This window comes from Camarhynchus parvulus, chromosome 2 (genome assembly GCF_901933205.1).
Source record: "Camarhynchus parvulus chromosome 2, STF_HiC, whole genome shotgun sequence".
In the NCBI taxonomy this organism is placed as follows: Eukaryota; Metazoa; Chordata; class Aves; order Passeriformes; family Thraupidae; genus Camarhynchus; species Camarhynchus parvulus.
This window is the reverse complement of record NC_044572.1, coordinates 90374588-90387556: the sequence shown is the minus strand read 5'-3', so window position 1 is coordinate 90387556 and position 12969 is coordinate 90374588. Positions and strand designations below refer to the sequence as shown.

Below are 12969 nucleotides of genomic sequence, written 5' to 3'. Positions count from 1 at the left end.
AATTATCCAGTCACAACCAACTTTTCTGAATGAGAATTTTTTGTTACTTAAATTAACATAACTGGCTCCAGCTATGCTTTGAAGTTACGCTTTGAAGGTTACAAAAAACTCTGCATATAGAAATAGTCTATTAAGATGGCAAGTTTTAGTGGGGTCCTGCAGAAATCTGTCATCACGTCTACTCAGAGATCTGGAAGACTCTTACATAGTGTTGCTGTTAAAATGAGAATGGAATAAATTCTAATAGTGCCCAAAAGAAATGGCCTGCTGGATGTAGGCCACTGATGAGAAGGGACAACATGCAGGAATGAAGTGCACAGACAGATGTCTTTAAGGGTCACAGAAGATAAACCATTGAACGTGGCCATCATGCAGACAAGCTGACTGATGTGATCTTTAGATAAGCAGGACTGCCCATCAGGAAATATGCACAGTTTAATACTCATCAAAGCAGATGACTTTGCCTGAGAGACAGGTCATCCTACTGGAGAAAGAATGATATCTATTTTAAACTGGTTCAGACTGCTCTCTGGACCTGAGATGAGCTGGCACGGTACAGTGTCTATTCACACAGCTAAGCATCCCCCAGGACTGTTGCTGAGCACTACCTGGAGAATACAAACTGGTACAGCTGTGCTGGGGAGCATGCTAAAAAATGGGAAATCAAAGGGCAGGGCTTGTGCCTGTGCACTGGCACTGCTTTGCCTGCTATAGGAAGTGTTAGTTTATACTGTGCAGACAGTGTAAACAGGAAAGAAAGCAGCCAGCACCCACTTTTTGCTCTTCTTATCTGATGGTCTGACTGGGTATGGAAAATTTTACATGGCAGTGTGGAAAATCTACTGGGTCCTGCCCAGCAGGAACTGCCAAGGGAACTGAGATTCGTCTATACTCATGTTCTAAGCCTGCTTTAGTCACACAGACTGCATTTTCCTTAGGTGCAGGGTTCTAAATCTGAGCCAAGCACAAAACCAAATTTTTCTACATTTGGATTGAGACAGTGTAAACATCACCCCATAAAAACAAACTTCCTGCAGTACTGCCTGAGGTGTGTGTATACTGTTGTGCCTTTACTTTGTGCACAATTGTAGAATAAGGGATCTTACAATGAGTCAAATGTAGCACTAATGGTGAGAAAGAATGAAAAAATCCCAAACCAGCTCCTTTCTGGCCTCTGTAAGAGCTTTCATACTAGAAGATGCCAGTTCTCATGAGTACTGACAAGCACAGGAAGCTGGATTTTTTTCCCCCCACAACCATTAAAGAGTTAAAACTTCTGCAGGAAAATGATTGTCTTGACATCCTCCTTTCACAGGTTTATGACCAAGAGGAAATCTTTTTCAGACTAATTCTCCTTGAGATTTGTGTTCTTGAATAAGAAATAAGTTTCTCAGACTATGTGACTACCTATCAGATGTCCTATGTATGAAGTGAAATGAGAAAGACAGAAACTACAGCTTGCTTTTAACTCCTTTTTTCCCCCAAAAATTATACATTTAGCAACCATCAAATGACAGAAGTGCTGCCAGACAAGTTGAAAAACAATCCCAGAGGTGCAGAAGGATATCTTAAAGAGTACAAATTTTGGCGAGAGGCAATATCTTGTCAAAAAGAGGGAAGTCCTGAAGACAGCTACACTTCTCCTCCCTGGCAGATCCACTGTGTGTCTGGGCAGTGTGGTTTTGGTACCCAAAGTGCCAACTCATTCTCAGGGGAGAGATTGGCCCTTGTACCTGGCACAGACACAACTGTGCAAGTGTTGAATGACACTGTTTAGATTTAGCAGGATTTTATTAATTGCTTTCCATAAATGTCAGAGATTGTTCAGATTTGTACTGAACCACTCTCCAGAACCTTTAGGAAATCTCAGTCTTCTCATCAGTTATCACTAGCCTAGGGGAAGTTCTATCGCCACCAAATATTTTTCTTTGTCTGTATTAAATCTGTATCGAGACAATTGGATTATGTGAGTGTCTGTGTTTTTCTTAGCATCTTCCTTAATGTAAGTGGGCTACATGTGGATGAGGCTGAATTCACACTACATTATTTCTGACAAATGGTACTGAAAAAAACCCAGGCCTTTAATAGCTATGCATTAAAGCACTCTGCTGACCCCATGAAGTCATGAGAGCTCTCTCAGCAAGAGACCTGCTTTTGTGAAATTACAAGATATTTCATCTACTGTAGGATCTCTTTTTGGTGCTTATGTGTGTGTGAATTAGCTTCTTTGCAGATTTGGGTTGGGTTTTTTCTTTGAGTGCAAGGACAGATTTAGACATCCACATGTTTTCCTGCTCCAGGTAGTATGAGACAGGAGCTACTATCTGCAATCAGGGTTGCTGCTGCTGATGTAACGTGACTCATTCTAGTAATTTGTTTAATTTATTCTGTTTTAAATAAGCTTTTAAATTGCCCAGGAGTCTGACAGCTATTAGCTCAGACACTGATGAAGTGATGCTCATGTAACCAGGCTGCCGTGGGGAAGCGGCAGATCCGGGCACACACGAGAACGACGCTTCCCGGGGCTCCTGCCCATGGCAGGTCCTGCCCGGCTTGTGGAGGGTAGGACATGAGTTTATTGTAGAGAATTCTAGGGTGAAAAGCTGACATCAGAAGACTCTTTCCCCTCTGTAAATCTAGCCAGTGTTTTGTGCCATCCTCTCCTTGTAGCTGCAGCATTGTTTCTAAGGGAAACTACTTAGTGTGGGCTTTCCCATGCCAAAACTCAGGTCCAGCTGCTCTAGCAACGTTGAAAAGCCCTCAGGACATTTTTTATTTCTCATCTAGCTAAAGAATGTAAAAGAACAGAATGTCTGTGTACACTATGAACCCCTCTGGCTGGTGTGTGGAAAGACTTGGACTTTTGACAAGAGTCATAACACATTTGTGCACATACGTACATCCTCTTCTCCACACACTTTGGGCACAGCTAATCCTGTAACTCTCTACAGAAACTTTGGACATCATGCTATGGATGTTTCTAGCAAGAGAAAAGGAGCATATTGATTTGTCTTTGGGGCACCTTAGGATCTAAAGCCCCTGATATCCTTTAAATTCCTTTGGGGTGGGGAGCTGGTGGCAGGGAGGCAGGGAGGCACAGTACAACTTTGCTGCCTACAGCTGCTTCAGGAGGTGCCATTCACATTCCTTAGCTGTTGATGTTTCAGGCTCTCTCTGTAGCCTGGGCGGGCTGAAAGGGGGTTACAGTGAAGGCCTTTCCATAAAAAATGCATGGAAGGGAAATACATACTTTGATGAAATGCAATAATTTAAATTAATGTCTTGTCAGCAAGGTAATGATATATACTTACTGTTCTGGAGAGTTGATGTCTTCTATGGCATCTTTGCTTGTTCTGGAAGGGTCTGATGAACCCCACTGTGCTGGTGGATTTTGATCAAGATGATTTTTCAAAATGGCTTTCTCACCATCTGGATGGACAACACATTCAATTTTACTTTAATGTGACCAAGAGACCATTTTAAAATAGTTTCATTTTAACTTTTTCCAGATATCCATAATGCCACAAAGTAAACTCGTACTACCTATATTCCAGCAGAGTTCCAAATTTTGCTGTGAGAACTTGGTTCTCCCCTGTTTTGGATGATGTATTCCTCCATAGAAACCATCACAAAGAAACAGAAAAGTGACAAAAGTGTCATCATGCTCTCTCATCTAGTCTTGGGCTATGTGAAAAAATAATGTAACTATACTTAGTTATGCTTATTAATATATAGTTATACTTGCAGTTAGAAATTGTAACCTTTTCATAAACCCTCCTTCTTAAGACTTTTCCTAGAAAAACTATAATTTCATTGATGTGAAAACCTTGATACTCTTATGATCACACAGGAAAATAAGTGCTGTCATTTGCCTGTCTGCTACTGCCATCATTTTCAGCACGGAAACATGATTCATACCAGCTGCACCGGTCCATAGGCTGTCTGCAGCAAGGACAGCTAATGATGTCATTACACTTTTTTCTTTTCTGCATACTGATAACAAAACAGATCATAATTCTTGTTTCCCCTGGGTGTCCTGGGTGTCCCTGGCTAGCTGTGCTGAAGCCCATGGCATCATTCCCCCTGAGAAACACGGGCAAACACAGCCATTTTAAGACCCTTTCTGTTCCTGCCTGCTTTTTCAAAATCTCTTTTTGTGGTAAGCCAAATAAAATCACACAGAAAGCATCTGAATAATGAGGGCAGTTCACAGTTTTCATAAATAATTACAGAGAGCTCCAAATCCATCACCAGCAGTTGTTTGCCACACAAACAGAGCAGCAGTGATTGCCGCGGGCATTGAGGCAGCATGGAAGAGGAGTCTGAGGTAAATTCTTGAAGAGGGTACTGGCGGATTTGAACATAAAAGTGGGTATGAAGGGGAAAAGCAGGAAAAGAGTAAAGAAAAAAGGAAAATGGCATGAAAAATCCAGTATATTTTGAAGGGTTAAGGCTTTTCTGTTGTACTCATGTTCAGAAGCCCCCAGTAATGCTCAGCTCCCAGCATGCTAGGAATATAGATGCTGTCAACAGACACTGGGGGGAGAAACAAGCAGCAGAAACACAAGCTGAGGAAAGAAGCTGGAAGCTTAAATGTTTTGAGGACAAACTCCAACATCTATAATTGCCCTCCTAGCCAGGTTATCCCTGTCATTATTTGATAGCATTCACTTCCTGCTGTGAAAAACCTAACAAGCAAGCAACAACTGAATGTGTAGGTGAGGAGGCAACAATGTGCAGACATGGGTATCACTACAGCTCAGGGGAGGAGACAAGATTTTTCACTGATGTTGCATTGAAGAGAAGAATCTAGGTGAGAAAGGAGGTGACCTGAACACATGAAGCTGCTTCGGCTGGGGCAAAAAATGTCAGTAGAAGAGAGCTAAGGAATTCAGTTGTGGCAAGAAGTGTGTTTAAAATTAAGAGATGGCAGCATTCACTGATGGTTTAGATGTGAAGGGAATACAGCAAAGAGTCAAATCTGGCAGTGGTTAAGATAAGCAGTGAGGTCTATCATCTGAGGGCAATCTGAAGCTTGCTGGTGTGGCACTTGCTGTCACAAGAGTTCAGTTTTTATTTTCTGTACATTGCATTTCTTTGTATATCAAGTTTGACATTTGCATAAAAGTCTTGTGATGTCTATAAACAGACATGTAGAAAAGAACACTTTTTACTTCCGTGATTAAAACCAACATTCAGTCCTGAGCTGATCTGAGCTGACAATGGAAACTGCTGACTTTTTGATATAGACCAAAGTAAAAATTTCATTAACCCTTATAATTAGGGATGGAAAAGCTCTAAATTTAATCATTTTAGGGTTCCAACTCCTTTTGCCAAGATAAGCAATTTAACGTTTTTAAAAGCCACTAAAGATATAATTCTTCAGCAAAGGATTGGAAAATGCAACCGTTGCTGTTTGGGAATATATTATTTAATAGGATAGTCTGTGTTGTACACACTAAAGGAGTTTCATGTACTTTCAGCTGTGCTGTGAGAGAGAAAGAGAAGGAGGTGGTCCTTGTCAAAAAGGTGGGGGATTTAGTTTAGAGTAGATTCTCTTCCTACTCACCTCTCAACACCAACTGCCCATATATCACCGTGTGTTATTCTTAATAGACTCTTTTCTACCACTTTTGCAGATGACTTGCTCTTAATACACTGAATAAATTTCTGCATACAAGGCTAACAAATGCAAGTTTTACTGCACATATATAAAATGCAGGCAAAATACAGACACTTTTTTCCCCATTTTAATTTTCTTCTTTCAAAATGAAAAAATAAAGGTAATTCTTATTTGTTAAGCATTTTGGGTGAGGAGTTGTTAGGTTTTTATTTTGCAGCTATGGAAACTAGAATATCTTTATTTTTCATTTACCTTTCATTTAAATAATGAAGAGCAAGATTCTCACTTAGTCATATGCTTCTGGGAGCTGGAGCTTAAAGAAAAAACACTATTGCCATATGTACTTAAAAAACTTAAGAGTTTAGAAAACTAGTTTTATGTATGTGAACAACAGAAAGCAGTGGTAAACATTTGATTTCCCAATTTCCCCTGGAAAGTGTCGCAGTGTTTTTGATACTTCCCCATTCTCTCTCTTCCTCTGTCCATTAAGTATGCTGGCTGGAAAATGCCCTTCATCCTCAGGGCACTGTAAGTTGCACTGGGATGATGTAACTACCTTTTAAATTGAAATTACATTAGCCAGAAGCACCTTCTAAATAATTTTCACCTTTGTAGACCTCAAACCGGAACTCAGAAGTCTGGATAAGTGATGCCTGAGTGCTTTCCATTCAGAAAGCTGTCGGGAGAAAAGACAAATACATCTCAAGGGCCTCACAGAGCGCTCGGCTATGGGCTCATTATAGAAGAAAGCTCCCTGCCAGTGGTCGGTGAGAGCCAGAGGGCTTTAGCTTGGGACCTTTGCCTACCTGTAGCAAAAAACCAGCTTCCATTTACAAAGCTCTGAGCTGCAAGAGCACACCTGATGCAGGCTGCCGAGGGGCTCAGTGAGGAGGTCACTGCTCCCAGCTGCTCTCCTCTCCCTCTGCTAGGGGTGACCTGTAATCACTCTGCAACCTCGAGCTGCCAAAATTACCTGGGCAGGCTCAAATGCACCAGGCATACTAACAACCCTCATTCAGCTGCAGGCAGAACGCACTAGGTGACTGATGATGCTTCAATTTCTTCCAAGAGTTTAGAAAACATATTTTTTTTTAACTAGGTGCTTGCTTGGTTGATGTTTGTACACTGCAGCTTTATTGAACATCTTCATCATTATGCTTTAGTGGCAATATTCCTCCGATGGCTTAGAACTGGATGACAGAACTACTCTTCATCCAATATCTTTCAATTCTACTATTGTTTCTCTTTGCTAGAAAACATATTTTATGCTCCACAAGGAAGCAAGTGTGGTTTAACAAGGACTTACAGGATCTGGCAGAGATTGCTGATTTACTAAAGAGCTCAAGAAACTTTAAAACTAGAGACAGATTTTGAAAACCTGCTGTAATTTTTCCCAGTTCTGTTGTTTGGACTGTGAAACATGACTAGCCAGTCTCTGTTTTTCATGTAAATAGGGTGATAAGAAAGTAAACTGAAAGGAAAAATTAAAACAATCACATTGTCTGCTGGTAATCAGAAAAAAGTTCTCCTGAAGTAAGCACTCTGCACAGACAATCTAAATCATAGCTTCTGATAATTGTGTTTTGAGAGGAAGATTTTTTAAAAAGAAAAGCCAACAAGATTCTGCTCTGATTTATACTACTTTAAATCAGAAGAAATTCCTTTTACTACAGGTTCATTTCTGTGCAAGAAAGGACAGGTACTGAACCTCTGATAGGTTGGTCTCCCTGTTGAAACAGAAACAAGCTCCAATTTCAGGATTGAGTCAATTTGTTAGGCTTCATAGAAACTAGCATACATATCTCTATTCATCTCTATAAAGAAAGGAACTATATCCTTGCTTCAAAACAGCATCCTTTAAAAGAGTTATTTCTGAAAGCCCTTATCTTTGAATCTCTTTTTCAATCTCTCTTTTTCAACCTTAATGCTTGAATTGCATGAACTTCATAGAAATAATACTTCCCCCATCCATCACAGATGAACCCTGTTTTGCTTTGCATTTGTGAGCAACATGCCTTTGAAATCTGTTTTTCTTTGAGTTGCTTTTACATGGGGAAAAACTAACACCAGGAAACATCGGAGTGGGGTGACAAGTGACAGTATGTAGGCATATCTGACATGTAAATGAATGCTCCTAGCCCATTTGCAGCAATGAGTAAAGACTGCTTTCTGGCTTAAAACAGACAAGGAAGGGCGCCTGCAGAGAGAGAACCTGCAAAAAGCGTTTGCTCATAACAAGGGACTGTGGAAAGGCTGTCTCCTGCTTCTTCTGTACATTCCACAGAATGGCTGTCATTCCTTAATTTCCCTAACAGGCTACTCTGAAATGTACTGGCCAAGGTAGAAATAGAGGGACATTCTTCTGCAGGATTTCTTCTGAGCCTTGTTTTATTTGAAACTCTTTCAATCCATGATTTTGTGAATTATGTCACATGGAAATAACTTCACGTATTAAAATGTCAAAAAGAAGTCAAGTAGAGTAAGATAAGATTCCAAGATTTCCAAGTAGCAAAATCATCTAGTGTCTCCCCCCTTCCTTTACACAGCATCGCAGTTGAGGCACTTGTCCTCCTTTTTTCCAAATGTCAGCCTGGCAAACACAACCGTGCCTCCAAGCCTGACTCTTCTTGCTGAATGACTCTGTCTCTTACAGAGGTGGCCTGAGCCAAGCGCTGGCCTCCCCCACACCCCATCCCTGCCTCAAACCCAGGCTATAATGTGGCTCTGGCACTCCAGCAAGGCCACCAGATCCCACAAATGCCAGGGGAGAAGTTAGTGTTGCTCTGTGCACAGAGCTGAGGTCACTAGCAGGCACAGTGACTCAAAGTCATCCGAGGAATGTAGGAAATGAAGTTAAGGGGATGCCCTTTTAAATCCAGCATCTGAAGTTTCAGAGCCATAGTCCATAGAGCATGCTGAAAACTGCTTGACCACACAAAGCTATGTAGCAGTGCAGTGAAAAAGCCTGCATTAAAAGAAAGCAATCAAACCATAAACCACAAATCACATTTTCCTAATTGTTTTTCTTACATAGCCAATTGCTGTGGATGTCTCAGGGACATCACACATTTGTGAACAAGAGTTGAGTGTCTCAGATAATATCTCTCTTTAAATGAGATGTACTGAAGTGTGCTGTAAAGAAGGAGTCCCTGTGCCAGCAAAGAGATCCTGGGATACACCAGGAGCTGTTGCTGTTAATAACTAAGCAGGAATCCCAAAGTTATGAAACACTGCCTGAGGTCAGGCAGATATAGGAGTTCACAGCTGTATCTACCTATTTTGGCTAAAGTAATTTAACTTTAGTATCTTAAATCCATATGTTTGATGTAAATGAGGGTGGTGAAGAAGGAAGAGATGAATCAAATAACCTCCTCTGGCACTTGGCTATAGGAATTAGGATTTTTAACTCCGGGCAATTTTTACAGATCAGAAGTCTACTGAAGTGTATTATGACATTAAAGTTTGATTAGGGCTTGTTCGAGCTGCATTGCCTAAATCCCATGTTATGATCTGTTCTGTGAAGAGCAGTGCCCTGAGTTTGTGTAAGCAATAGCAGTGGGGTTACCCTACATGGCATTCTCTGTGTGAGTTCCTCCAGAACAGCAAGGTCTTTTATAAAAACAATTCACACAGAAGTGAACAACAAAGCAAATTATCTGGTATGATTTTTAGCTCCAAGTCAGCTGCTATTTTGAGCCTCTCTCTTCACTGTCCTATTCCCCCTCTCCCAGCTCACATTTTTCACAAGATCAAGGAAGGCACAAACCTCATCATCACCTTTAAACTAATATTGGACTGGCTTCCCCAGCTGCACAGTGGGGATGAGAGAGATGGTCACTCCTAGGTCACGCTAATAGATTATTTACAATTCTGAAGTTTCACTCAAGTACCACCAGGGATGCATAATTTCAAGTTTCTGTACTTTCCTTCACTGAAAGCTCATGAAATGCATAGCTACAGAAAGCATAGCCATGTCATTCGGAGTTAGCTTTCCTGTAGCCGTAAGGGCCAGAATTTTTTTAAGTACCATTTAAGTGGTGTCTGTTTGAATCTGCACAGAATCAGCAGTGACTCAGCAGCATGAATTCTCCAAAGCCTTGTTATTTTGATTGGAACAGCAAATTTATATTAAGCACATAGGTTGACTATTGGGAATGGGTGCAGTGAGAGAAACAGACAGGAGATTCAGATGTAGATAAGGGACCGGGAAATGTAGAAAGATAAGAGGCAGAAGAAATCGGATTGGAGGGACAGGAAAAGGCTAGCAAGGGTTGCTTATCATAGTGGCTCAGAGCCTGGAAGTATGAATACTTAATGTCCCTTGTGTCAGAATCAGGATACACTACAATATGCATGCGTGGAGTATTTGCCACCAGGTGTGGGACCAAGCTTCAAACACCTTCTTCAGATTGGGATCCAGATCTTCCTCATTCTCAAGTGAATGGATACTCTCACCTTTCCAGATAAATTTTGACAAGTGAAAGTGTCTTTCTCCATCTGTCCCACCTTTTGTGTGGAGCTTTATGTGGTAGGTCTATTGAGAAAACTGTGTCCAGCAACTTCAGTATGCAGAATATCTACCCTGTAAATCCCAATAATACATAGCTCCAAGCTACTCTGGACATTAAGGCTCCATGCTTACAGATGATTTTACATACGCACCCCACAGCAGAAATGTAAAAGCTAGGGAGCTGTACTGGGGGAAATTAGGAACAAAGACAATCTTGGATGCTGTTGCTTAAAGCAGCAGTTAGGCATCAATGTCTTTTCTAGACATAGCCATAAGTAAGTGCAGAAAGGTTATATTTTATCCTTGATTTCTTTGCCAGCCTCCTACTGCTAATGGAGTGCATCTTGCTGTGGGAAGCATCCATCCTAAATTTATACCCAGTGTATTTCTTGAGAATCATTTTTTGATTCTCATACCCAGACTCAGATGGGCATTTGGCACAATGCAATGTATCTTTTCTGCTTGAAATATTATTCATGATTTATCATTTTTCCTGGAGCATCTGACATGAGAGGAACATTCTATGTGTTCCTTTCAAACTGCCTCATCCCACTCACTGATGTTAGCTCTTGCTCCTGATCTCAGCCCAATAATCACACGCCTCCAGCAGCTATTTACGTTTTCCTTTTCCTCCTTTCCCCTCTTCAGTTTTTTTTTTTTTTTTTTACTTTTAAAAAGGACACTGGGAACACTCCCTTTTTCTTCTTTTTGCCACAAGTTATACAACCCAGTGTATACCCAGGTTAAAACAAAAAGTTCAAGAGAAAGTAACCTTATCCAACAGAAATTTTAATATACTTCAAAAACATATGTGAACTGTTGCTGTGGTTGTAAAATTGTTCTTCAAATATATTCATAAGAGTAACTTCTGTCCCACATAATCAAGCCTATGGTGCTGCACCAATAAGAAGCCTGAGCCTTGCAGTGTAGCAAACACACAAATATACAAATTCCAAACACAGAACAACCAGATTGTCACACACTATAGTAACAGTCAGCTTACAAAGCTATTTGCCAGAAGTCACAAATTAGATCCATTCTAGAGTCAGATATGGAAGGTGGGGTGTCCTGGCTTCCACTTTTATTGCACTATGCACCAGATTTTATTGCTTCCCAAAAAAACAAAATGGCTCTAATGGAAGAAATTCTCTTGCATGTATTTCTTCAGGGAGCAATGCAAGGGACACAGGAGGAACAACTTAGGAATATTATGGTTGTCATTAAATCCTTTTTTATCAGTTCCTAGGGAAGAACTTTCATACATGAGTGGCTTCAATTTTGCATTTAGAATCCAAACCAGCACTGAAATATTTACATGCTTCTCTTTTATGTGCTTGATAGCAGTGTCCAAAAGCAGGATTTCAACATCCTAGTCAGGCAAGCACACATTAAACTGGGCTTAAAATTCTGTGGCTTTCCTCTCTCCATGCATCACAAAAAACTTGGCTTCTGAACACAAGTACACTTCTTAAATTTTCCCCCTTCATCATGTGTATTACAATAGAAGATGTATATACAGAAATAACTAATCAGCGGGTACCATGTAGCTTATTATGTGAATCTGCATACTCCCAGTAATTCAACCAAAATATTTAAACCGTCTTACCAAGGTTTGAGTGCTCTGAAGCCAATTCAATTCAAAGGTTTGGCATGTTAAGCTACTACTGGGTTTTACTGACACTCACCTTTGCCATCTGTGAAGTTCCGTATACTAAGAATGTCATTAAGGTCCTGATAGTGGTTCTGCTTAATGTATGTTGTTTTCTCAGGAGTGTCCTGAAGTTGCATTGTGACCTCTTCCAAGTCTTTGTCCAGCTGCAAAACAAAGAGTACAAATCCTTCAAAATTCACGAGTCCTTGCTTCAGGTATCTGCACTGAGGCACAGCTTTCTATAATTAGGCTGGAAGGCGGGTGGTAATGCAATTACTACACTGTGACAAATAAAGTTTTCTTCTAGCACTACTACACTACCTCTAAAAATAATGCCACAAGTAACAAATTGTGTTCAACGGTGACAGAGCACACAGGGCATAGGAGAGGAATAAGCTTTAGTAGTTGACAGGAGAAGCAATTCAGGTGTACTGACAAATGAGAAAGGTATGGGCATAAGAAAGCCCAGTCTGAAAACCTCTGAACTATTTATTATCTACACGCAAAATTGTGGCATACAAAGCTATAACCATTTTATCCATCACATTATTGAACACACAGGTGAATACAAGGGAGCTATGGCATGTCCATAAGACATATGAGTGACTTATGGCATGTGAATGACTGCAGTCAACTCTGCCAGGAGTGCACTTTTAGCACTGAGCAGAGCACAGTGAGCTCTCCTCAGAGGCTGACTTGTACTCAGCTGTCTACAGCCCTAATAGAAAATAACAAGAAACAAGCTTCCTAATCCACTTTGTGAACAGCTGTGCACTGTGCAGTGTCCAGAGTATCTCCCACTCACTACCAGTTTAACTGAATTTTAGAAGTGCTGAATTTAGATTTGTGCTGAATTTAGATTTATGTTTTTCCTTATAGAACTGGCACAGCAACTCAAACTAGATGAGCCAGAGATGTAGCTGCTAGCCATGGCAGGGCATGTTCCAAATCCCCTTAACAATGAAACTGATTTGGACCCACTGGTTCTGGGAATTCAATCTATTTAAGCAAGTCTGAAATGAATAGTCAGGGCCCTGCAAGCACTAATGTGGCTGCTCTGATCAGCCTTACCTGTGCTCACCATCATGAGCCTTGTGAGCCACAGGCTGAGAGCTTGTGCTAGGAGGTTTAGTAGAAAAAAAACTACAGTAGAGTAAAGGAACAGAAATAGCCAGCAGGCAGCTA

General features: G+C 40.8%; 1 protein-coding gene across 1 annotated transcript in view; it reads right to left on the bottom strand.

Annotated features, from left to right (window-relative positions):
- Positions 1-12969, bottom strand: part of GABBR2 (gamma-aminobutyric acid type B receptor subunit 2) — a 457140-nt gene that overhangs the window by 6107 nt on the left and 438064 nt on the right. The window contains exons 17-18 of the mRNA XM_030971306.1: positions 11819-11948; positions 3312-3429 (exon numbers count right to left, since the gene is read on the bottom strand). Coding sequence (XP_030827166.1) covers positions 3312-3429; positions 11819-11948 — 248 coding nt within the window. The remainder of the gene's footprint in view (positions 1-3311; positions 3430-11818; positions 11949-12969) is intronic.